The sequence below is a fragment of the Lonchura striata genome, chromosome 1 (assembly GCF_046129695.1).
Source record: "Lonchura striata isolate bLonStr1 chromosome 1, bLonStr1.mat, whole genome shotgun sequence".
In the NCBI taxonomy this organism is placed as follows: Eukaryota; Metazoa; Chordata; class Aves; order Passeriformes; family Estrildidae; genus Lonchura; species Lonchura striata.
In genome coordinates this window covers 9,669,178-9,697,161 of record NC_134603.1, presented here as the reverse complement: position 1 = coordinate 9,697,161, position 27,984 = coordinate 9,669,178, and the positions used below count along the sequence as shown (strand labels likewise).

The 27,984-nt window shown below is 36.2% G+C and overlaps 1 protein-coding gene across 2 annotated transcripts in view; it reads right to left on the bottom strand.

The window, feature by feature from the left end:
• Positions 1–27,984, bottom strand: part of ADCY8 (adenylate cyclase 8) — a 117,268-nt gene that overhangs the window by 27,132 nt on the left and 62,152 nt on the right. Inside the window, exons 5-9 of one of the 2 annotated variants that reach the window (XM_021542360.3) lie at positions 27,413–27,540; positions 18,297–18,455; positions 14,039–14,309; positions 8,545–8,742; positions 2,262–2,362 (exon numbers count right to left, since the gene is read on the bottom strand). In XM_021542360.3, coding sequence (XP_021398035.1) covers positions 2,262–2,362; positions 8,545–8,742; positions 14,039–14,309; positions 18,297–18,455; positions 27,413–27,540 — 857 coding nt within the window. The remainder of the gene's footprint in view (positions 1–2,261; positions 2,363–8,544; positions 8,743–14,038; positions 14,310–18,296; positions 18,456–27,412; positions 27,541–27,984) is intronic. The other variant, XM_021542361.3, reaches the window with a different exon arrangement.

Genomic DNA, 27,984 nt, shown 5'->3' with positions numbered 1-27,984 from the left:
CCAAATTTTCAGAGACCAAGAAACTCAGCTCAAAAAATATTCACATGTCTACTTAAGCAAATACAAAATTTCATCCTTGTTCAACAGAAATCTGAAACATTCATTGAAAAACTCATATGTGTCTTTAGGAAGTGGGTAAGTTACCATGAGGACGACTGAATTATAGTTTATTAGTGGTTTCAGGGAAACTATTTCCATGGTTTTCCACCCTAGTATTTTACTTCTCTGATATTTACCAGAGGCGTAACAAATGAATAGGCAGTTATTTCAAGGATTCTCTGAATCCAAATCCTGTCTAACTGTGATAGTTTGTTCAATTGCTCATGCCTTGAGCTGCTTTTAGAACTGGAACTTAGAAAATTTGAACTTCCAGATTATTTTCTCATCCAATATGTTTAAGCATATTGAAACCTTCTCACTCAAAACCCCTATCCTGTTATTTTAGGGTTGCTCATCTGTTGACAGGCATGCTCTTTAAAAACTGAAACACACTTTTTGAAGTAGAGTATCAGAACCTTAAAAAAAACAAGACCAAAATTTATCTCTTTAAGCCTTGACAATGATCTTCAGCTCCTGACAGGACATAGGAACTGCCATAAAACACCCATATGTCTCCAAAGCTTCTCTCACAAAAGGGGTAGTGGTAAATATTCTTTCCCTAAATATCTCCCCACGTTCTAGCAATCAGCCTTTCAGGACATCTTTGAAGACAAGGTCATAGTTTCAAAAAACCCTCTGCTGATCTTTTCTTGTAGGAATTTATGTAATCTTAATTTTAACCTATTTGTATTTTCAGCCTCTTTAACATTCAGTGACAAAAAGGTCCTCAGGGAAAAACACAAGATTGCTGCCAAGATGAGAAACTAGGAGTTGAGACAGCTAGAGGCAATGTGTTTGTGTGACTCCTTCCCCCTCACTCCAGTGGACTAAACGTCCTCACAGGAGTTAACAGAGATGAATCTGTGCAGGTAGAAAAAAATGTCTATTTTTTTTTTTTTTTTTATCTGGTATGGCAGTGATTGATATAGCAGCAGAAATTTTTTTGGAAAACGGCTTCTGTTAATAGGATCCATAAATCTTCTTGTACATACTGAGGAAAAAAGCCAAACAAACACACAAACAAACAAAAACATCTTCCAGAAGTGAAGAACTTTAACTGTGTACTGGGAGAAGAATTTTTAAAAAGCAAACAAACTTGCTACGGGCAATATAGCACATAAGGAACAACAGAAGGTCACATACTACTCTGGGTACTTTCTCAGCTGAGAATTATAAAACATATGAGACACAACTGCTACAGAATGTAGTTGCCTGCCTGCACCTAACCACCTCTTTGGTGTTCTCAGACATCAACCTGGTAACTCAAGTCTTCCAGAAATGACCCAAGAAATCTTGCTGCACTACTCTAACACAATAAATATCTTATTTCTTGTACTCTACTGTCAGCCATCAAGAAGTCAAGGTTCATCTGAGTGCTAGAAACTACCTAAGAAATATGTTATTCTGGGCATTCTCTTTTAACACTTGCTCTGTCAAAGACCAAATGGGACCAGAGGGTTGTTACAGTGGCAGTCCCATTCTAGAAAACTGACCTCAGTCCTTGCACATACTCTTGTGATCTCATTATTAAATTGTAGACATAAAATGCCAAATGATATGTTTGAGTCTGTGAAATGTGGACATTGAGGTCTCATCTATATCTCAGATTTTCATCACCTTGCTAGGATTATATTTCTTGGTCAGCCTCAAAGGAGAGCAAAGTGAAAACAGATCTACCAGTTCACCCTCTTGCTTATTAATGTCCTGAGACTGCTTTTCCCAGCTGGGCAAATCACATTGTCAGCAGCAAAGCAAGCAGTGCAATTCTCTTACAAAGCATTTATTAAACAAAACCAAGAGAGCCACTGATACCCAAGGTGATTATCAATCACTTAGCAAAGAGGCACAGCTAATGCTCTGGATCATGTTTCACCAGGACACACTGTGGAAAATTTTTGTAACTTCAATTTCCACTGAACTTGCTGGTAGTTCTACTTGAAAACATAACAATATAACATCAGTACATACTGCTGTCTCACTTGAAAACATGTAGCTGTAGATATTGTGGTAAAAAAGGAGTTAGTATTGCAAAAAAAGTGAACAAATATTTCCAAACACTTATAGGGAACAAGCAGATTTTATTGGTTCATTGCACATCAATCCTAAAAATGTGTGCCCCTAATACTACCTTCAGATATATAAAGATAAATTTCTGTATTTACCTGGAAGAAGGGAGCAAGCTTTGGATAGCAGTGATAAATACCAGAACAATAAATGCACACACCAAGTTTGATTTGAATACTTCATCCCGCATTTGAGAATACTAGAATAAAAAAAAAAAAAACATACACACATGGAAAAGTAAATTAGCTGTTAATACATGAAGTAGTTTCATTAAGCCTGATGTAATAGGAGGCATGGGGAAAATTAACACAGTGCGCCAATAAATCAATAAACCTGAATTTTCTTAGAAAAAAAACCCCATCAAATAAATTGTTAATAATATGATAAAATATTTTAACCAAGAGAGCAAAAATATGTAATTTGCAATACAAAATTTTTCTGCTTTGTTCAAAATTATTTACTTTAGAAATTCTGAGGTAGATACTAGGAGCTTGTGCTGCTAAATATTTAATTGCTTATAAAATACTTAATAATCAGAGAAACCATGAATTTTCTCACATGAAGTCAAGCACTGGAATGATCTGTGATTCTGCATGCATGATGGCACAGAGATGTCTCCATGGTGGCCAAATTGAGGCTGGTCTGTTATTTTTTATAATTTTTTTTTAAGAAAATTATGCAGTTAGAACATTCTGTGACTATTTGGGATGCTGGGATGCTGGCACTCTGTATCCTAAGAAAGTCAGAGGCTGTGTGGAAACTTGGTGATATAGACATTCGCCAAATGTAAAAGACTATTTGAGGTGCATTATTATAAAGATTTATTGAAAAAATATTTTTCTCCAGCATATCAAACAACTGAGAATACTATCAGGTTCTTTTTTTAATGGAAATTACCAAGTAGTGGAGTAACAGACACATTGATAGACCACAGTGGATCAGTTAAAATGGAAATATTAACCAAGTCCTCAGCTATTATTTATCATTGCTAATTCAATTAAACTGCATCTGTTTACAGCAGATGAAGATTAGTCCATAGGAATATGTTTTGTAATTCTCTTTATCTTTATGGATGCCACCAAAGTTTCTTTGCTTATAAGAAACCCTGCAAAGGCTTGTCCCAGTAGTTTTTCTTCCTCTAAACAATAACTTCATTTTGTTTAAAGCTCTGCTGTTTTAAAAGGGCTGAAAAAAAAGCTATAAGAGTTAAAGCAATATCAGATACCAGAATCTCTCTCCAGAAATTTGGAAATAGGGAAAACTGCTGTTATAAATGCCTAGAAATCATTATAATATTAAAAAAAATATTAAGAAATGTGTCAAGGACATACACTGAGAGAGTTCAGCTTTGAACTGGATTTCATAGCTGATTTGCTCTTGAAGGGAGATCCTAGCTAGACTTAGAGTATTTTCCCTACATGGACCTTTGGTTGAGACATTGTCTCAACATAAGCATCTGATCAAAACAGTCTCAAGCTCCCAGATGGAAAAAAGATTTCACTTCCCCGCTCCTATTTGCCATGAGTAAGAGATGGGGCTCATTTGCTGTTGTTCCTCATTTTGACTCCTCCTCTCCTGTGATTATACCTTGTGTCTGCTGTTGGCAGTATCACTTTGGCATGAATTTTGATAGTGGCCACAGGTAATTCCACTTCATTTTGCTGCTGGAACCCCAGAGGCACTGACCCTGATTTTGTGTGCAAGGAAACAGAACTGCATCAGTCTGCATAAATAATGGACCAGAGGCTTTTTTCAAATAGGGAAAAAGAAAGGTATTTTCCTTAAAATATAACATGAAATCCCAACTGTTCCATAGGGAAATTAAGGCAAACTAGATGAATGAAACACAAACATAGAACGGCCTACTGTGTTGAGAATTATGTCAAAAGGATGGATGCTGTGTTCTAATCAGTGGCAACATTGTGATGAGGAATCGTTGGCATCCCTAGGCAGCACTGACATAAATGATAAATGTAGCAGCTCTGTAGCAGTCTACCCCTTAATGACTTGTAGAAGCAATTGAAGGATTCACTAAGCCTGAAGGCCCTCCAGAAATCATGGGGAGGCATGTGGCCAAACAGAGCTGTGTAGAGTGGTAGGAAGAATTGCGATGTGACCTTGTCTGCAGCGAAAACCTTCCCTGCAGTACCCCACAGAGCCACCTGTGCTGGTGTGACTTGCTCATGGCCGGGTGAAGGCTCCCGTGGGGCTTGGGCCATTTACCAGCACTGCTTATCCATGTGCTTGCCCACCCTGCTGGCTGAAACGAAGAAAGGCCAGGATCCTTCTGCTGAGTAATGCTGCTTATTCCTCACCTTTCTCTTCCAAAGCCTCTTTGAAAGGGAAGCACCAGTAATATGACAGGCTTCACATGTTCCCCTAAAGAAAATGTTTTACACTGGGGAGGAAAGTTTTTGGCCTTATCCTGACTGCTGCTCTTTGACTCAGAGAGGACCTTAGAGATGAAAAGGGAGACCACGTTTGTTCTTCATCAGAATAATGCTGTAAAAGTTTCTGCAATACAGGAGAGGAATAGAAGAATATGTTTCAAGAAGTCTAAGACAGAAGAGGAAAAGAACTCCTGAGAAGAACAAAGAGCAGACAGAGATCCAGTTGCTGACCAACAATAGAAATGTTGCTGAACAGGCACAGAGTTTGCTCAGGGTCTCTTGCAGACCTCCTCGCAATGGGAAGTTTTTTATTTGAAGGAAGGAGGTGATGCCTGTGTCTGTTGAGATACAGCAAGCAGGAAGAGCAAAATTGTTTTCATGCTCATGTAATTTCTCTTACCAGTCAGAAATTCTGACACAGAGAAACTCAGATATTTAGGTCTAATATTTGAACTAAGAAAACATGTACTTTGAAATTCAAAGCTCTTTTGATATTTCCAGTGTGCTCACCTCACAGAAAATACATAAATGTTTAATGTCTAAACCTAGCCTGTTTTCTAATCCAAATGCAAATATGGAGGAAGACTTTGAATATCTTTATACAAACATTTACACAGGAAACTTTCTTTAATAAATCCCTACCAGCATGTAAAATTCCCTGTCCTGTACCTCTGCTTTACCCTTTATGAAAGTACATGGTATGTATATTTTAAAGTTGTTGATATTTAGGGAGATCATCATGATGATATCTTTTAATTATTGGAATAATCTGAAGTAGTATCAGATTTTCCTATGAACTATTATATACTTGGAAATTTTAGTATCTTTTCTTGCTACCATCAGAAGTACTTTCCTGTGATGAGTTGCTCCATCTGCCTACATGCTATTTGTGAAAAAAAAATCTCTAGTTAAATTGAGTGTGAATTGTCTCTAAATGACATATCAAGCATTAATGAGTGAAACACAGCTTAGTAATGACTAGTCCATTTCAGTAAAGAATCTATAACATATACCAGGTGTGGTCCTGCACAAATCTTATGAAAAATGAAATATTGCAGAATTCCTGTGGAAATACACATAATGCCTCAGAGAGTTAACCCATTCTCTAATGTAACTGCTACTACTTGCTGTGGAATACACATTTATCCTATCACCAAAGAAGGACAAAAAGCAATGACAAAAGAGAGGAATGGCAAGATGTTCCAGTGGCTTAAACTGCGCTGACATAGCTGTTATCTAAACCAATATAAACCAGGATCTGTGATCACTCCATGGTACTTTTGTGCATATTGATTCCAGAATTGTTTTGTGTTTTTTTTTTTTTTTTTCCTAACATTTTGAAATCTTAAAGGAAGAAATATAGGAATTTCATGGTTAGTGTAAACCAGATATCTGGACTTGCTTTATAGTTAAAAAAAATGTGAACCAATGCAGACTGTTTAAACAGAAGCCCAGTCTTAAATTTCAGATCCATTCATGTCATCCAGTGATCCCACACCATGGTAGTCCTGTTACTAATGCAGGGAGAAGAAATATAGTTTATTGTTCATGTGGTTACTCACTTTTCTATTCTTTGAGGTACAGAACATTGACACAATTCTCACTGAACAAGGTAAAGGTAACACTTCTTGGCCAGGATCTCAGCTATTTAAATCTGATTTTTCTGTGTTTCCAAAATGGACTAGAAGAAGGGAGAAAGTGGCAGTAATAAGATGTGATGGAGGAAATATCTACTTTATGTAGGAAAATAATTCAAAAATTATTTTTTCCATGACTTCCTGAAACCTATGGTTAAACACTAAGGTTATAAGGACAAACCTGTAATTACTGTACAGGCATGGAGGAGGAGAGGGACATTTCCCATGCTTTTCATAAGATAATTGCTCCTGTCTACAACAAAGGGGACACTATGATTCATCTTCCCTTAATCCACATCATTCCTCTGTATCCTGGTACATTCCCCATCACTATCTGAGCACACTCGTGATGTCCGAGCACCCTGAGCAGAAGCAAGGAGATTGCTGACCAGAGGCTGTCCAGCTGTTGGTGGGGGATGTGCCAGAACAAACAAAGCAGTGGTGACATTTTGTAAAACTTTACTCCTTCCTGGTATGAGAAATCAGATTAATTTATGGAACAGAAAGAAGACTCAGTCAACTTTGCTGAATGAGTTTTATGTTTTTATTGCCTGTGCAATAGTTGGGAATTAATACCTAAGGAAATATTGAATGAAAGCATAATTCTCCAAACACTGCAGCACAATTCTCCACTTACTGGGAAGAAAATGTAGCAATATCTTACTGGGAAGAAAATGTAGCAAACCTGCTAAAATTTTAACTTTTAAATAGGCTTTTTTTTCATTCAGATGCAATTAAAATCTTTATTAGTGTTTTAGATCTGACCTATGTAACATGATAGATTAGGACATGGATCTTTTTTAGTTTCTTAAATTGCATTTAAATTGAATTCTAGACTACCCTTATATTTTTTCTGTGTGGCTAACAATTGTGAAACATAAAATAATAAGAAAGTTTATTTTGTGCATATGGGATCTGATTCTGCACAGTGCCCTTTTACACCAGCCCATGCTCAGGCCTTATGTGATTAAATAGAACAGTAAGGCGAGGTGAGCCCCTAACAAGTTTGCTCATTCATCAAGTTGTTTGTGATCAGGCTGTTTCCTCCTTTAACCAAAAAAATCAGATTCTTTCACCATATTTTTTATTTTGTTTCTTGAGAAGATTAAAGATTATCATGACTTCTGGGACTTTATGTAATAATTCATTTGATATAGGACATCTTGAATTTCTCTTGCTCTGGGTCCCTGTCAGCTTTGCACGATGACTACCCTGAAAGAAGTATCTTCACATTTTCATTTTCAGCAGATAATTATTTGTGGATAATTTGGTTTTGGGGATTCTACCTTGTGTCTCAGTGTAAATATCCTCACGAGGAAATGCAATTTTGTATTTCTGTTTTAGCAAACATTTGTTGTTTCTTCTACAAGATTACTAGTGCAATAAGGGCTTAAGTATACTTCAAGCAGAATTTTTATTTTCCAGTTGTCATGACATAACTCTCACTAATCAGTCTTGCTGAGGCCTAGTCTCTCATAAATCAAGTAAAATGTCTGTTTTCCATTGGAAGTTAGAGTGATGATGGAGAGGTGAGCCTCCATGCTTTCAATTCCTCGCTATTTTTATTCCCTTTCAGTCAAGTGCACATAGTATTGCAGACCTGCTGTTGCTGCACTGTCATAGCATATGAGATTATCAAAGAAAGTCAGTGAAATTATTTGAGATCTGTGCAACTTCACCCTGTGCCATCAGCTTTCAAGGAGTGTTCTCCCATTACCTTATCTTTTAAAACTTATAACTTACGTCTGGATGTAGTCTGAAAGAGAAGTTAATGAGATCATATTGCTGTTGAGAAGCAGCAAAGACAGGAACCATATTTAGCTCTTAGAAACAGGTTTTTTAAGAAGGATGTTTAAAACAGAGAGTTGAAAAAATTACTCTTGACTAGAAATAAATATTGCAGCTGCATAGAGGACATCAGAGGGATTCTATGACTAAATGGAAGGAACATATCTATAAAAATATAGATATATATTTTTTGAATAGAAATGTAAGTTTTTTAATGTGCTCCATTACTGTTAGTGCCAAAGTAACCTGTCATCTGACAGAAAACTCCTTGTACTCAATACAAAGTTCAACCAAGCCAGTAGCTGCTGTTTTCAGAAAATGAGTTTGTTCAGTGTACATATTTTCCAACAACGAAATGCAATCATTTCAGCATTATAGCACCTGCATCATGTCACTGTGTATTATGAACTCTAGCTCAGCCCCACCTTTTGAAAACTGAAACAAAATGAAAAAGAAAAAGAAAGCAGGAAAAAACCAACACAAGCCAGAACCTACAGCTTTTCTACTTCAGTGAACATTTATTACAATTTGAGTTGTGAATAATGCAGCTACCAAGCCCCAGCTACCTTATGCTCCAGGCTGGAGTCTTTAAACATCAGTGAAAAAGGCTTGATATGCTCTCTTCTCAATTTATCGCCACTCCGTAAGTCGATGGTGTGCTCTATTCGCTTGTTAATTTCCTCAGGCCCAGACTGGACATGCAAAGCTTGTGCAAGATGGTTTGGAAGCAGATTTATTGAATTTCTTGTTAGGGCAGCCAGAGTCTAGGGGAAAGCACATGCAAACAGAATAAACCTGCTGGTCCCCTTGGGTTAAAAATGCAATGTTTTAGTTCATGTTGCACTGCAAACCATTCCATGCAATTCATTCAATGAAATCTATAGAAGTGTAAAATAGTAACTCTGTTCCACTAGACACATACAGTACATTAAGGGGAGCATTTTAATGCCTTATTTTTTACAGGCTGGGAGGTTTGTTGCTGCACAAAGCATTAGGACTATATTCCACTTTCCAAATATGATATTTAATTATTAAAGCATGCATGAGGGGAGTACACACCAAAATCACAGCAGGATATCTGACTCAATGGTGTGTTTTAATAAATAAGAATGGAAGCCATAGAAAACAAAACCCACAACGCAGGACTAGTGAAGTTTTTCTTATCTCAAAGTTACTGGATGTGTGTAGTTAAGGAACAGATCAAGAAGTCAGGAGTGAAGAAGGTGACATTTCTGATTACTTCAGCATGGGTTTTCAGATAATATGTTCTTCTTCACTACTGGTATATTTCAGCCAATCTACATTACAGTTAGACTATATGATTTAATTTAAATGTAATTCATATTAGTATTTAAAATACCATCTCAAATGCATTATTCCTTTGGTATTTCAATGACTAATAAAAGAAAAAAATGAAAATATTTTTGCTTCACAAAAGAATTCTAGCAGATATAGCATGAAGGGTGTTTCATCTTCAGCAAAGAGTTAGAGTTTGCTTTCATAAAGAGAATAACTCATTCCCATTTTATGGTGCCATTTCATGACACAAACCACAGTGAAGCAGCTCTTTCCCACTTGAATGGGAAAAGAAACTACCACTGTAATATTCCCAAGGGTTAAGAAATGTTAATGAATGGAAAGGATGTGAACCTTCATACATCATAGAATCAGACATTTCAGCATTATTTTGGGTGGGAAATAAAATTCGGCCTGAGAAAAGTTATTCCATAGGTCCTTCCTAAAAAGACCTTCAGCTCTATCTCCTATTGGGCATTGTTGAAACAGGAGCTTAGGATATTTTGTCACCAGATACCCCAGGAAAGCCAATTTCTTCGTATCACAGGATTACATTGGGCAAATGCTATAGGGAGGTTTCACTTCTTTATATTCAAACTGTAGTAAACAAACATATTCTAATGAATCTTGGCCAGCACATTAAAACACAGGAAGGGTCTCAAGTACCCACTGCCAAAGCCCAGGTGACAACTTTCCTTACAATCCTAAAATCAAGTTGATGTACTCTGTAGTCACAGATAGTATTTCATATCCCATTTTATTAACAGTAATTTAAGATCCCAAAATAAAGGCAGAAAATCTTCCCTCTGTTTCAAAGTGAAAAGCAATTTTCCTGTTTGTTTAGTAAAAAAAAAAAGACTTCAGTAGAGAAGGTTTGGGATGACACTCTACTTGATTCCTCCCTTCTTCTGTCAAGCAAATAACTATTATCAACATTAGGAGAAAAAAACAGTATCAAAGAAACTTTTCTCATGCTTAGGTTCTAGATATGTCTGAATTCATATCCTGGCCTTGGAGGAAACAATCAAGGCAAGTGGATAAATGCTATATTATTACATGCTGTGACACTACTTTTGTTTAAGTACTCCTATCTCTTATTAAACTGAGCTAGGAAGAAAAGCTGTTATCAATTTTTGGTGGCTGAATGGGCATGAGTGTGTCTGAAGTCCCTGTTAAAGGGTAAGATCATATCAGATGGTGGTGTGTAAATTTATTTCTCAGAATTACCTTGTATTTCTGCTTCTGTTGATGAGCACTTAGTTTTATTTATACAATGCAAATTATCTCAGTTCATCCTAGTAAGTGACTATATTTTGGTTAAAATTCTATTTTTAGCTGTGGTTGATATGAAGGCTTGTCTTCTTGCTGAATGTATGAAGTGTTTTACAACTCATGGTAGATGAACATCACATAATATCACCACTATGGCCATGGTGCCTGTAGTATTTTGAAAAAATAGACTCTGAATTTGCATTTATATTCACAATATAACAATGAAATTCATATTTGTGTTTCATCATTTTCTCTCTCTCATATACATGTACATACTTTAGAAAACTGCTTCTCTGTATTTAGAAATTAAAAAAAATAAAAAAAAATCATACAAATTATAGTCTCAAGAATAAGTCCTAACGACATTTTGTCTCTTTTCCCCCTCTTTGCTCTGCATCTCTTAAGACTTCTTTATGCAAGCACAAAGAAATATTGATTCTTGCTATTATCTCTCCTACACTTTTGTGAGCAGCTCCATGGAAGACACAGCTATGAATTCTATAATGGGCTTTTGAAGTTTTCTGAAGCTGACAATAACCATTCATCATACAGGAACAAACACAAAGTTCTGTTAAAAAAAATCTAACCAAACTCACATCTGAAATGGAAAGAAGATGAATTAAAACAAATAATAAAACTGCAACTTCAGACACATTTTATAAATAAGGAAAATTTTTAATCTGTGCCATTTAGAAAACCTTAGGAAGGTTTAAAATTATTTTTTTTCATACTGCAAGCATCAGGTTTTGGAAGGAAATAGGAAAACAAAAGGTCAAATGCTTAAAAACTGCTGGGGAGTGCTGGGGCATCTCAGCACAGAAATAGCAACAATAACGGTGGGGTAGCTGTAACATGTGGGTACCTTCGTTTTGAACTAATTTCCACCCTTTTGTTTGGACTTGTCTGTCACCTTGGCAGGCTTTTAGTATAATTTCTGTGCTCACAGTTAAGCTTCACTGCAACCACTACTAAGATACACCTACTGAAGACACATTTTAATGTGCTGTTTTTCCCTAATTCACATCCTGACAGGTCCATCAGGTGCCTCCACCAGCACATCCAGTGACCATGTTATGCTTTCAGCTACTCCTTTTGTAAGGTACGTGGAAGAAATCCAACTTAAACAGCCATAAATTCATTCTAGAGGAGGAGGCCTTTACGCTTTTTAAATAAAGTAACTTCTCTCCAATTTTCTTTGCTTTATGAAAGCAGCCCAGACACTTGTTTCAATAACAGAAACCTCCATTTATATTGGGAATACCTGAATTTCAGACAAGAACTCGCACTCTTGGCTTACCTCACGATCAGAGCAAGAGCACATAGTGATACTTGGGCTGTAGTTGTAGTTGTTGATAATATCTGTGACTGCCTATATAAAAAGTGGTTATTTGTGTCTTACTCACATAAACACATCTACAATTCACTGATTCAGGCTGCTCATAGAACACAAGTTTGAGGTAATGAGTGTGGATTGGGATAAATTTCAGTTTGGCTTAAGAACACTCCAGAGATTTCTTTTCACATGCTTCCTAACATCACTAGAGTTAAAAGTGAGATACGTGTGATCAATTGCTCAAATTTTGCTGTAATTTGTGTTGGGTAAAGAAATAATTTAAATTCTATTGGCAAGTATTCAAACATGCAGAGTGATTCACTGCTGGGTTGCTGCTTCGACGATTCTCAAAGCCTGCTGCTGACAGTGACCTTTAAGCTGCTTAATTAGTGTTATTAAATGCTTATTCTGTCCAAGACTGACACACCTCTGGAAAATGCTACTACATCCTAGTATAATTTAAATCTATCATTGCATTTTTTAGCTAAAATACATTATTTATGAGCAATACTGCCTATTGTCTCAACTGTAAATTAAGAATTACATAATAATTGAATCATACATAGAACAGCAGATTTTTAAAATCTTGTCTCCACCGAAAGCTTATTGTTAAACTGTGTTATATAAAATTACAGCTTTTCCCAACACCATATCAAATCCTTAAAAAAACCCAAAAAACTGTGAGAAACTGTTCTAAAAGTAGATTGTTTATTACCATAAGAAAAAAAAAACAAGTTTTAAAGAGACTGTTAAGCTATGCCTATTTCAATTACTTTCAAGGCCTTTTTACTAGCACTAGGAGTTGATCGATAATTGTATAAACCCACTAATCTTTCATTTTTTTTCTTCGTTTTTGTTAGCATCAAGGCCAGGTTTAGCTGAGAAAATGACCAAAAAAATGAAAGCCTACTCTGCACAGATTTTTTTGGACTATAGAAATTAGAATATCTTAAAGGGAAAGAAATAGAGAAAGATCACAAGAGATTCACAGCATCATGCACCCATATCTCTATTCCTAATGAAATGACAATATAGAGACAGGTCAACAAAATATAGAGAATACTGTAAGGCAGTGTACATGCAGATACACAGACGAACAGAACATATATAAAACAGGTGTTTTATATAACAGCAAACTGCCATGCTCAAATTCAGTTTGAAGAGATGAAGACACTGCTGTGGGCTGACTGATTGTGAAATTTAATCACTTCTGAGCACATTTGTAAGAAGCAGAAGACGGTTGACAAAAGCAAGACCTCCACACAATAATGCTTAAGGTTCAACAGACGGTTCAGACAAGTAGGAATAAGGATGTGCGGCAGAAGAGATGTCGTTACAGATCCCTCAAAGAAAATGAAAGAAAACTTCAGCTGACCTTGCATCATAAAGACTCATCAATCTTCCAAGTGCAGTGAGAAGAGTGGAGTCTGAGGGCATTTTAACCCTTCCATCTTTGATTCCTCTAAACAACCAGACTTCACAAAATGATTTTTTTTACTGTACCAGAACTGTTGGTTCCCAGGTTTCTGGCAATCAGTCATGCAGTGCTTTTGGAAAATATTTGATCAGGAGAAGTTCTATTATCTCATATTTCTATTTAGCTATAGATGTCCTTCCAGTCTAACTCATCTACTAGTGAACTTTAATTGTATCTTAGAACATGAGTTTTTAATATTTACTGTTACAAAAATGAGAAAATAAGAACAAGGTGCTTTTTTCCCCCTTCTCTCATATATCAATAAACTACTTTACGTGTTTTCCTATGGGAAAATGCCCTTTCCCTCATCTCTTTAGCCCTACAGTGAAGCTATGTAATGAGATACATACTCTGACTAGAATGTTCCAACTAGTTTAGTAACATTAGATTTATTTTTAATTACTTCTTCATGGCGTGGTTCAATTAAAGCTAAGCCATGAGACATCTAATTTCATCTGGGAAAAAGAAAAAAACAAATAACCCAAAATCTATGCTTCACTGGCATTTTCCCAGTTTAGTTACATGATTTTTTCTGCCTTGAAACTATTTGTTCAATCCTCTGCTGTTACAGTACACGTTAGAATAAAGGTTAAAGATGAAGTTGCCTCCTCTGAGGCCTCCATTGTTGAAGTGCACTCAATCATGCATTCATCTCAATGACATTAAAGGAAGTTTGACTTACGTTTTGTTTTCCCACTATGTTATCAAATGGAAGTTCAGGGCTCCAGGATCCCTCGGTAAACGTAGCTCCACTGTTTCTCCTGTCAGAGGAGCTGACAGCCTCTTTCACAATATCTTCAGGTAAAGTCAACAGACTCTCCTCGGGTTGTTTAATTAAATAAGTCTCAATGTTATGTTTCCTCAGGAATTCATTGCGCTCTTTGCCGTGCCCTTCTTCAACTTTATAATCCCCATTCAGGCAGTCCAGAGTGGCTTTGGAGATATGAATCCTCCTGAATAAGTGAAATAAGTAGTAGCAAATTGTAGTAGATTGTGCTCTACTACACATAGGTTAGAAGGAGGTTTTGAACTCTACATTGTTTAACATCATGGATAAATAGAAGGCTTTCTATTGCAAACAATGAAAATTAAGTAGTGCATTTAAAAACATGAGCTTTTTTTTGTGGTCAAATAATCTCAAGACATGTTTACATCAATAAGATGTCATTAATGCACAAAGTCCTGTCACAGGAAAAACTTTGACATTTGTACCTGATACCTTTGCTCATAGTTAATAGTTAAATGGGAGATATTCCCAAGTAAAATGTTCTTCTGAGGGAAAGCAAACTGTACTTCCGGGAAGTATGTAGAGAGAAAAATAAATGGTAGGTATCAGAGCAATTTATGTGAAGGTGTTTAATTTCCTTCAGTTTCCTGAGCTAGCTTAGAAATTTGAAATTAGTAGTCTAATTGCACCTGAAATAAATTAGGGAAATAAGGGAACTCTCCAAAGGCAAGCAACGTAATCATTTCTATCAAGACTAAACAATGAGTTCAATAAACTTTGTCAAAAGTGAAGCTGAATTTAAGAGATTACATGAAAAAGAGTTAATATTTTGCAACAGTATGATAGGAATTTGGATGTCTTCCAGATAAACCATTTTTAAGGAGTCTTCAAGTTCCTGCATGTAGGAAAATTGCAGACACCTCTAGAACCCATCAGCATGGTTGGCTGTACTATACTGGACAATGCAGCATCATGAATGCAGTAAGAGCTGTTAATTAGGCATTTATCTAGGCCAAAGAAAAGAGTTGTGGACTCTTTACACCAGCTGATTTTTTAAACTTTGGATGTATGTAACTTTCTGAAAGACAGACTTGCATACATATTCCTAAATTCACAGTGAACTGAAATTCTTGATCCTTTCTCTATGGCACATGCTGCACTACTTTTCTCAGGCGCCACAATTTGGCTTTCTCCTGTGAAGGAAATGGTCCTAGCACACCCCTTGGGAACTTCTTTCTGTAACTCAAAGGATGCCAATACAGAATTGAACTGCAAAATATTTTGATGGAATAAAAGACTATGAGGGCATTTATGATGTGTATGCATTGCTAGAAAATAAAGTGCTGGTTGTATTTAAGCAGTATGAAGTGCCCAGGAGTATTACAACTTGGCACAAACTGTCCATGTGGAGCATTAAATATCATCTAATTAAAAGATCAAAAATTTGTAACCCAATAGTTTTTTAGGCTGTCTCAACTTCCCTGCTTCTTCCCAGGTTTTGAATATGTTTCTAAAGTTGTGTTGTTATAATGATCACAGAGATTAGTAGTATTTTGCAATGAAAAATCAGTAAAACTCATTATAAAGCCAAGTAAAAATGTTTCTCAAATATAAGCAACATTTGGCCTGGACTTAAACAGCAAAGCATGTGACCTCAGAAAGATGATGAGTTTCCTTGCTCTAAGAAATCCAAATAGGCTAAATAGATTTAAATAAAGTACTAACCTAAAACTAAAGAAAAAAAATAAAAAAGAAAGAGAAAGTGATATACTAGTTGCCAAGGTGACTATCTCTCTCTTTAGATTCAACAAATAGAATTTAGGAAATAAAGCCCTGAAATATGGATTTTATGATGGATATGATAGCAGCTTTACCAGAGTATAGAGATAGCTATTAATGTGATATCCTTAAATGGGCCAAATACTAATAAATAGTGGGCAGATTATAAGTATTTTCTGGCTTCACCTTTTGTACTGTACTTAAAAAATCTTCAAATGTGGAAAGATACCTTTTAATTTTCTACAAATACAGTACATTGGGAACCTGAGTATTGAAGTCAAAAAGTATTGCCTGACCTACTCTTGAAAGCATCTTAGGCTCACAGTGTTAGATGATACCTGTCATTGTGACATCATTGCAAAATTAATTATTACCTAGGATTCATGCAATTCAGTACTGGAGAGTAATAACTAGATATACTAAGTAAAAATTATGAGAAAATGGAATCCTGGTAGAAGAATGTCACTGATTACAAGATCACAAGATTTCCTCTCAGGTGTTTTGGACACATTTTTTACTCTTGGAAAAATGGGAATTACCATTTTTTTCTCAGTGCTCCTAACTGCCTTCTCCCATGGCAGCTGGTCTGTTGGTTTATGCTCCTTCTGTCAGGTGCAATCTCTCCCTGCAGCACCGTGCTCATGGGGGCTCAAGGGGAACAGGCAGGCATTGAGGGGAAGAGCTGAGCTTCTTCTTTCCTGCTCTCAGAGTGAGTGAAAGGATGTTTCCCATCCTCAGCTGTATCTCTCCACTATGCCCTCAGGAAAATGATGCAGTTCATCTTTGCTCTTATTTTAAACTGTGAGAACAGGACTGCTCATAACCCCAGGGCAGCTTTCCTGGTGAAGCTGCTCTAGGAATGGGAATAACTTCAGTATTACAAAAAGTAGGGGGATTTGGATGCTGGTTACAGGGAGAAGTAAAGAGAGGATGAAATTAACTTAACTGATCCATTAAATCTGCTCTGCACACTAGCAAACTGATGTAAATCACTATTCTGAGGGACTTGGTTCATTGCTGTCATATACAGGCTTTGTTCTGCTGGCACACTGATACCAGGAAATCACTCTGCTCTGAGAGACTGAAAACCTGCCAGACATTTTATCTACAGCATTTTAGCTGTGCATTTTCTAGGTCATTCATTAATAGCCACACAACTTGCACACATTAACAGCAATAAACTCGGCTTTTTGCAGGTGTGAATGGTGAAACTTAGATGATTAATTCGCTCATGTGAACAAAGCATCCTTAGTCATCTGGGGCTACCATGTGGGACAAGCAGTAGACAATGAAATTTTTTCAGAAATTTTATACATGGGTGACATATGCAGAGTACAGAAGTTGTTCTCAAAGCATACAGAATTTAATTTTCTACTAATTCTTAGAATATATATTACAATAAAGGTTTACTATGTAGAACTCTGGATAGGCCTGCATTTGCAATATATGAAGCAAATTTCCTTCCAATTTCCTGGGAACATGACAGCTCTGACAGATCCTGATGTGTGTATAGGGAGGACAGCACATGACTCAGTTCTGATGACTTAAAATCTCTTTCATTCAAGGTGACAGCACCATTTAGATTTTTTTTTCACATAAAGATGTCTGCTGCTGCTATTGCTTCCCAAATTCCATGGCTAAAATTGGAATTGTCTAGGTGATCTTTTCTACATCTTTCAATAATGGCAGGTGGAACTGAAAGCGAACAGAAGATTCCTGTAATCACTACTGTTCAAAGCTAGGATTTGTAGCTTCCAAACTAGCAGGATATAGAAGCCAAATCAAGCAGAAATTACATTCAACTTTCAGGTGAATCAGCCACATCAGACACTGAGACATAGAAAGAAACTAGGTTATTTTTAGTGGAAAACCATACATTTTCACATATAGACAGGTTAAGATAAATATTGCAAAACTTCTATTAAAGCATCAAATTATTTAAAAGACTTCCCAGAGATCCTGCTGTTTCTAACAACTTGTTATTAGACTATTGACACATGAACACATAATTCTTTCCACAGTTTGTGCATTATGAAATAATACAAATTATAGCTTTGTATCTCTTAGTGTCATTTAAATGAAAAATGTGAGGGAATGAAGCTTGGAAAAATCTCATGAATGGTCAACATCTAACTGGAAAATTTGGGCTACCTCTTAGGACTATAAGGGCTGAAAACAAAAAATTGATCATTTTGAGAAAATCAAGGGTAACAAAGAAAAATGAATATTTTTGTCTTGTCTTTTCAAATGGCTCTACAAGCAAACAATTTCTACCTTTTTTGCCTATAGCCTCACTAATCCTTGCCAACTGCAAAATAGCAATAAAAAAGGTCATACTTGATGAAACCATGTAAGACAGTTAATCTCTTGGCAAGGTTAACAGTGTAATGTGCTGGCAGTGTTTCCTGACTGGGGGAAATACACTTTGCCTTACCCAGGAATTCCACCTGACTCGAGTTTGTTTGCAATATCCACGTCCCATGACCAGACATCAAACTGCCACTTTCTCAGGCCCAGCACTCCACACAGGACTGATCCAGAATGAATCCCTATTCTCATGTCAATGTCATGCTTTGTTCTTGATCTGACATATCTGTTAAACAAAACACACAAAGAAAGAAAAAGACCAGACTTTTGAAAATATATGCCACAATTTTCCATATAATTTTGAAAAGGGTATGATATAAAATATGATGTCAATTAGCTGTAAAATGCAGTCTAGCCTGTAAAACGAAGAGAGAACTTTCTAAATAGCAGAGGTAGAAGTAGTGATAAAATTATTCTAAAAGCCAGGTTATCATTAGGCACTTAATTGCATGCATGGCTCAGTGGCACACTTCTTATTTCAATCAGACAGAAAGGGAATGATAGAGAGTGAAAAAGATGTCTGAGTGAAAATATTTTGTTTGACTTATTGAGTGCTTTAGGTTGGAATTATAAAAGGTTCAGGAAGTACAGAACTGTTGGAACAGCATGGAACAGACAGGAACAATAAGCATGGTTCAGGAATAGGAACTATTTTCATCAAACCTGTCTATTATTTTATATTTTTGTGTATTTTTTACTTAATTTCAACTTTAAAAAAATATTATTTTATTGATTTGGATTTTCCAGAGTTTCTTTTTGTCAAATGATTATCTTCATTAAATTTGTCCAGAACACCATTTGCTCTGTCATGACAACTATGTGGGTTTAAAATCTGTGGGGTGGTGGTGACTTTTTCACCTCTCAAAAATAAACACAAATGAGTGTATTTATTAAGAGACTGCTTTTTCAGTTCTGTTTGTGTGACAAAAACTGTTTGCACCAGAAATAGTGTTAGAGCTTGTGTTCATTAATCTTTAAATTGTGTGCTCAGGATAGGAAAAGCACATTGCTACTGCTGGTTTATAAACCTGCTGTGTCTCTGTAAAGGGCCTCATCTCTACAGTCACTGAAGTCAATAGAAGCACAGCAAGATCACACTACAGAGCAGGGAAAGAATAAACAGCTCTATTTCTCTGCTCTGAAGTTAACTGCCATTGCCTCAGATGCATCAGTAATGACCTTGACAGATCCTCTGTAGAGGAGAAAAAGGTAAATTGCTTTCTGCATTCAATGCTTGAGCTTTCATTGTTGCAATTGAGCAAAAGCTCAATTTGTAAGGGGAAAAAAAAACCCCCAAAAAACCAAAGAGTTCTAAAATGGAAACTAGTTGCACAAAAATGTGAAAGATTGAAAATAAGGAATTCGTCATTTCCCTTCCCTTTGTATTAATAAGCTTGGAGAAAGGCAGGCATATGATAAGTCTCAGTGCAATAGATTGCCTACAGAACCTGATTATCATATCAGGAAGCCAATATATTTCAGATATCTAAGAGAAAAAAGTTTTAAATACTTAATCATAAAATAATAAAAAAAAGAAACTTTGAGAAGGGATTTATCTGCATTCTTATACTTAGAGCTTATAGTTTTCTTCATTTCATGAAAGCAAGAGGGCTTGACATATTAAAATTTTACAAACAATTACCTGTCCCTGGAAGATGGGATATGCAACAACTCCTCCACATTGAAGCACTTTAAGTGCTGTGAGAGAAGCTAATAGAAGTGAGACCACAGAGATTTTAATCTCTAAATAATTTTTGAATAATTTTTATATGATACAGAAATATCTAAACTGACACTCATAACTGTCCTCCTCACATGATTGTTTCCCCAGTCTGCTTTTTCCTTTTGTTCAGACTAAGATAATTATTTCTCATTTTATGTTTGGATTTCCTTATCTTGAAATAAAAGATAATTGTATTTAGAGGAAAAAGTGAACAAAAAGCTTTTCATTGAAAAATGCAATCAATAAGAAAGGCTTAAGTTTAATAAAATGTTTTAATAGCCTATATTTATGTAATCTTTCTCTATACATATAGACACACATGCTATTTTATCAATTTAATTTCTATTTTACCAACTGTCATGTCCTGTGAGGAGCAGCTGAATGCTGTAGGTTTGTCTAGTTTTGAGAAGAGAAGAATGAGGTGTGACCTCGTTGCTCTCCAACAGCTTCCTGAGGAGGGGAAGGGGAGAGGAGATGTTGAGCACTTCTCCCTGGGGTCCAGTGACTGAATGTATGGGAATCACTCAAAGCTGCATCAGTGAATGTTCAGCTTGGACAGTAGGGAACATTTCTTTATCATGACTGTGGCCAAACAGTGACAGGCTCTCTACTGAGGTGATTGATACCCCAAGCCCATGATCAAGAGGCATTTGGACAATGCCTTTAACAAGCTTTAACTTTGGTGACCCTTGAATTGGCAGGCAGTTGGAGTAGATGGTCACTGTAAGCCCCTTCCAACTAAAATTGATTATTCTATTCTATTCTATTCTATTCTATTCTAGTCTAGTCTAGTCTAGTCTAGTCTAGTCTAGTCTAGTCTATTCATTTTAAATACTGTAAATTGCAGTCTTGTATTTGTATCTTCTATGAGAACTAACACATGCAGGCATCACCGAAGAGGTACAAATGTTGGTGCAACTGAGCAATGTTCCCCTCTGTTTCCAGAGTGCTCACTAAGGATTCCTGGAGTTAACTTCTCCTCTGTCATAAAAATATGGTGATGGGCTGAGAAGGCTTTGTCATCCTCCATAAGCCACAAAGGACTTCTGCATTTGTCCTAAACCTCACACAGATGTGCTGTCCACGCCACCTCCTGCAGTGCACTGCAGACACTAATCAAGGACCTCTCCCCCTTGCCTTATTTGTCTTTCACAGTCTCCCAGCAACTCTTCATGTGCTGCTCAGGTGATATTTGATCTCAGCTCTTTATCAGCAGACAGAGGGTATTTGGCCCCCTGCCTGAACCCCTTGGCTGAGGAACATTCTGTTTTTGTCTGCTGCAGTGCTGGTGCACATGCAGGGCTCTGTCTTTGCATCCTCCTCTTGTCATGCCCATGCTCCTATGTGGATAGGTGGGAAAATAATTGCAGGAGGGGACTTGATTGCATGAAGTCTGAAATATATTTAAACAGCCCTGTCGAGGACATGAATCAAAGCATATCAAAGAGTGGTCTACTCTTGTTCAAATTACTTTATTATTTGCAACACAAGAGTGAAAGCAGAAGTGCTGATAACCTGTTGTGAAAACAATAGTCTTCATAAAGAATAAACAGTTTACTTTATTTCAAAATTTCTCTGCAAAGACTAAAAAGTTTAAAAGTCAGGTGATTTGCTAGAATGTAAGAAGTTATGGAATTATTCTTTTTATTTAAAATTGGGAATGATGTGGGTTGAAAAGACTTCTGAATAATGTAAAGAAGAGAACTTGAACTTAATAATGGTCAAATATAACTCTCTAGCAGCCAGACTACCACATACTTTAGGAGGCCTTGTTTACATTCAAGTACAGGAAAAAAAAAAGCCTGAAATAACAAAGCCTGGATCACCTTCATCAACAGCGGTAGTTCTAATTTATTCAGAAAAAAAATCCTCAGAAATAATAGCATGTACTAGATAAAAAATGTAGAGGAAAAAAAATTGAGAGTCAGTTTTGCAAAATCTCAGGTATTCCCCATCTAGTTCTTCTCTCTCTTAAATTTATTCAACTGTCAATGAAGATTCTAATTAAAAAAATGTATTTTCTTCAACTACTTCACAGGCTTTCTGTAGATACATTGAAAAAGTTAATGCACAAAGATGCATTATTGATAATCTATAAAGCAGTCCTCTTTGCCTCACAAGTGCTTTGATATCTTATCCAGGATGAGGTAACTGTGACTGGTGTTATTTTTGCTATTCATCTCATTTCAGTCTAGCCAGAGATAAAAATATTCAATGATTTTAATTGGATCTTGGCATTTCCTCCTGGTCAGCATTCTTTGATGGGTATTTGATTTTTGTGGTGTTAATTGAAACCTTTCTTATTTGCATGAAGAAGGTGAGCCAAAAGTTTGCTTTTCAACCTTTTCTGCAGCTGTCAAAAATCTGAATACCCTGGAATTCAGGCCCTGAAAATTGAGAGTGACATGGGCAGCTTCTGTACTGACCAGTTCAATTGTGCAAGGTTATTACTATGCTTTGAGATTAAAAGAGAATGCTTTTTCATTCTCAACAAGCCCGTTCACATCCTGTTCCAGACCATTTCTAGTAGGTAATTTGAATGCAACTTCCTGATTTTGGAAGTGAATGACTTCAGAAGAGTGGAGTTGGCCAGTCTGTTCCACTTTTTCTTAGTGATGGCTAAAATTCTCTGGGATTTTTCAATTTACCATCAAAACTTGGTCATTATTATCCTCATGCAGGTGAAATATGAAAGTCCATGTATTCTGGTTGAAGTAAATAAGCTGACTCTGCTGAGAGTAGAGGAATTGACAGGTGATCTCCTGTGTCTCCTGCTACCTGAAATGTCCTTTGATCATGAGGTTTGGTTATATAGGGAACATTTTGGTTGGACTTAACAGAATTATGGAATTTTCCTAAAGGAATTCAAATGCTTTTTGGTGCTGACGTGACAGGATAGTAGATGAAGCGTGGGCAGTGATCTTTTCAGAGTGACTCTGGGAACTGTGTCATGCCTGGGAAGGAGATATCCATTATTTAAAAAAAGCTAGGTAACAGGATACACTAAGCTACTGAACACTTTGAATTGTACAGTGCAGGCAATGTGATTTGTGGGATATAAAATTTTGTAGATGAACTATACACAAGTTGAATTTACAATTTAATGTAGATATTTTCCCAGGGAGCCAATTTAATATAGCACCAGGATGAGTTTACCTTGGATTTAGAACTGTAATCTAATGTAGGCAGAAACTATTACCTGGAGAAGTTTCATACTGTCAGACCTATCACTAATATACCTGACTTGTTCCGAGTTCAGACAGAAACTGTAGCTACATAGGCAGAGCTAATACTGCTGTATTAATTTTTCTTATGTTAATCTGCTCTGAGAAACAGGAAAATAATACAATATCAGGGACCACACACAATATGATTAGAAGTTTGCTTCTTGATTTCAAAAGTATATTATAAAAATCTATATAATCATATATGTATACATATACATATATATGTATATACACACAGTCCTATGCCATTTTTCCAAAGTGGCCTTGACTGTGTTTCATGGTGCATTCAAAGGAAAGAGGTCACAGAAGTACATGAACTCATTCATCTCAACCTGATTTAGTTCATATCATCATCCAACAGCAAAAACAGAGAAAGCAAATTATTCTGATGTTCTCTCCATTCAGAGTCAGTGGGTGAAACAGACATGTGGAGGTGACAAATGATCAAGTCTTGGTGAGAAACCTATATTCAATCTTAGAATTGTCTAAAAAGTGCTGGCTGAACTTGTGACTATGTCACAATATCCCTTTCCACCACCATGCAGAAATGAAGTTAAGCCTTAGTTTTTGGGTTTGTGAATACATGCTCTCTTTTGTGAATCAGAGCTGATTGCATCGTAGGAAGAGCCTTGTAGATAACAGGAGAAATAATCTATGGAAGGAATCCAGAACTGGATGAATTATATTAATATATGATTACATAACTAAATAATTTATAAATAATGGAATATGAAAACAATTTGTGCCTTTTTTACTGCCTGAATAACTTGTTTAACAAGAATTGATCACTTCATGATTTTTGTTAATACTCAACAGATGATGATAAAAGCAATAAAAGCAATTTTTTAATGCTAAAAGCAGAAAACCTGCCAAGGCAGTCAGTCTTCTAAAATAGTGGAGGTATTTTTGGTTGTGGGTTTTGTTTGGGTTTTTAGTTCTCCTTTTTCTCCCTCTCTCATTAATTTACCCTAATATTAGTACCTAATTACAGACTTTTAATGAAGACAAGCTGTTATTTAATTTCTGGAGTTTAGCCTATAATGCATGCTGGGACCATTTAGTCTGTCATAATAGTTACTCTTTCAGATGATTTTAGTGGGAAACGATCCAACAAATGAAACAACTCAGGACTCCTTGATTTACCAAACAAATATGCCAGCACAAAGGTTTTTTGAATTTCCTCTGTTATATACATTGTGCCATTTCCATCATTACAGTATGAAAGTGAGTCCTTGAGGAGCTGAGTCTCACACAATTTCCCTTCCTCTCTACTCCCAGTCACAGAGATTTTAGGAATAAGGATATTTGAGAAAACGGTGTTATCCCTGACAAAAACTTAGCTGGGTGATAATTGTTAAAATGAATTATCATCTTGTGACTAAACATTCCACTGGAATCCCATTTCCATCAACAGTCAGTAAAGACAGGCATTGATACAATAAAATTAAACAAAATGAGATTTATTGTTGCATGAGAAAAGATGTGAAAACCAGTTGAATAAAAAAAATCCTTGTGAAGAGCTGTGAATTAATACTTTAATTAACATTCCAGCTGCAGATAAACAGAATTTACAGGTCTTTGGGTTTTGCAGCACAGATGGAGTAAGGATTTTTTCTCATGCCCAAATGTGGTGAAGCAAAACTGCCTTACTTTGGAATAAATATCTGATTCTATGGAAATTTCCTGTGGTTGAAAGTTGCCCATTGATTGTTCTCAACAGTTAAGAGAGCAAAGAACAAAAAGACAGATTGGAACAACAATATTAATGCTTCTTTTATGGGATTTTTAACCAAGCATGGTGATGCAAAAAAATTACAGAGAAAATAATGATCTTGAATTATTCTGTTGAGTTTTAAACAGTTCTTTTCATCTGCAAAAAGAGTAGTGGAGCTGCAAGACTCAAGCTTAAAATCAAATTGTAGAGTCCCAATTAACAATAAATTAACAATTTAGCTGTATGGATACAAGCTGTGGGAAAGCACTCAGAAGTCCCTTGTGAGACAGTCTGTCCATGTAGATTTATTTTACATGTTGTGTAATGAAAGGATCTGACATTTTTGTTCATTCCCTTTGACCATGGAGACATCAAGGATAATAGAAGGAGTATTCAGCAATGGTATCCTGAGATAACAGGGGTTTTTGGGTGCTGCCTCACCAGAAGAGTTGTACTGGTCAGTACAACATTACCAATGTGAATGGAGAGAAATGTTTGTATAACTTTAATGCAGCTCTCCAATCTGAATGATGATTTTGCATATCTTAGGTCATCTACCTATTATTTTAGATTTAAAAAGATTTATTTTATTAAATTTTCTGATGGTGATAAAATTTTTCTATTAATCAAAATGTAATTTCTGTTGTTTTTAAATATGGTAAAATTCTGTGGGGACCAATGTGATAAAAAACTCACTTTCATAAAGAGGATATTTTGTGTGAGATATATATCTACTTCTTTAATTTTAATTAATAGACTGTAGCTAATTCCAAATTCTCTCAGAAATGGGGGCAGAAGTATTTCTAATATTCCAGGGCAGGATTGGTCCTCCCTGTGAAACATATATCTACTACTTTAATTTTAATTAAGACTGTAGCTAACTCCAAATTCTCTCAGAAATGGGGGCAGAAATATTTCTAATATTCCATGGCAGGATTGGTTGTCCCTGTGAGCTTTGTGAACACACATTAAGATAAGCAACATAAGGCTCCTATACTCTGAACAGAAAAGCCTGGGGGAAGAACCATCCTCATTGCATAGACAGAAAATCAGATACTGGGATTATCAAATAAATTGGGGGTAATCTGAACTGAATCAGTCTGTGACGGATGACCCAGGTTCTGATGGACTTTGGTGTCATGGCTCCGACTGATTGTAGCTGTCATTTAAGATACTAAAAATAGAGCAATATTGCTACTGGATTGCTGCCTTCAAGACCCTGTTCATTGAAGGGCACAGGATGTTACAGACTTCCACTTGTGTAAGGAGATGGAGAGAAATTTACTGTCTTAGAAGAAAAAGAGCTTACAATGGGTTGTCTGCAGGTGGTGTTACCAAGGAAATGCAAAGATTCGATGTGTGTGTGTATCCAAAAAATTTTAACAATGCTGGTAGATTTTTTTTCATCTCTGTGTTCTCTAATTCATATTTCACTTTCACTGTGGGGATTCCAGAAGCAAAGTATTGATTACTTTATTCAACATTTAGCCTGTGATAATTGAATCCAGCCTTCTTAGATATCACTGTTGCATAATCATTATTCAGTTACATTTTCCATTAATTAATTTTAGTCAAATTCTTTCTCTATTAAGAGCTCAGTAATGCAGCTGCAGTGTGCATTAACTGTCTGATGTATGTCATGAGAGACACCCAGATAAAAGGGGCAAAGAGTTCTGGACAAGAAGCAGACAAAGAGAATGGACAGCAAAATACCCAGGGAAAGGGGAGATTGCTCGTGTTAGGCAACACTGTTTTATGGAAGACAACAACAGAAAAAGTATTTGAATATGATAAGCACAGTAATGTATTTATTAATATGTTGTATCAGTAAAACCCCATATGTTTCAAAAAGATGGACAAAGCCTCTCTTGGAGTACTAGATGTCAGACAGTATCATGGTAACTCATTGGACAAGCCCTACCCACAGGCTGCTGAAACATGATTATTATTATTAATTGTAATTGCATCAAAATACAATAATCTAACAGCAGCATAATTATATTTACATGATGGGAACACATTCCTTCATTAAAATACTTCCAGTGCTTGTGAATTTAAGTAAGAACCTAATTTAGCAGGTAAAATTTGTTCATCTGGAAAATCTCAGTACTTATGAGTTTGTCTATGAGCTAGTTTCCAAGTTAAAGGATAGCCAAAGCTGTCTATTTTGTGCTTATATTGTGGTTTAATTTTATTAAAGGGATTATAGGAAGCAATTCAGACTCCGTCTCTTCGGTCTCCTCTTGAAATTGAAACAAGTGAGAACTGCCAAGCACTGGGAAGCCTCTCAGTTGCACACACAGCTATTGTGTCACATCTCTGAAGTAGCACAGGTTAATAAAATAATTTTAATAGCTGTTCCCACGCATTACATGGAGCAAAAGTCCAGTCCTTTTTGCAGTGATAATGTTGAGATTTTTGAATCAACAGAATAATTACCTGTCTAATGACAGCATTCTCAGGTAAGAAGTTCAGAACACTGCCAGAAACAATGAATCAGGAGGAGAAAAAGGCATTACCTGATAGTTTTGATCATGCTGAGCCCCATTTCAACACAGCAGTGTGCATGGTCCTGGCGAGGTTCTGGGAGCCCCGACACGCAGTAGTAACAATCCCCCAGGATCTTTATTCTGAGACAATGATGTTCCTATATACAAATGTATCATAGAGAGAAAATATTTGCATATTTTTTCATAATTTTACAGTGAAAGTAAAAAGTGGCTGAAAAATTACTGTTAAAAAAAAAGAACCCCACCTTGTTTCTGGATGTTTCCTGCTTGTCATTAGTGTAATTGTGATATATATAACTTTTGAAATAAAGTACATTTACATTTGCAGAAATAAAGGCTATAGTGATTTTTCTTTTATGCTAATCAGAGACGTTCTTGCTCATGGGGCGAAAGGTTTTATCAGGACTAGGTGGAACATAGGCCAAGGATTCAGAAATGCCAGCTGAGATAATGAATAACCCAATTTAAGCTATGCTCCTCCAGGGCATGTTTTCCTGTCCACTTTTTACACTGGAAATAAATGAAAAACCTCTTTCCTCCCACTGAAATCCCTTCCCGCCTACAGTTTTCTGCAGTCACAC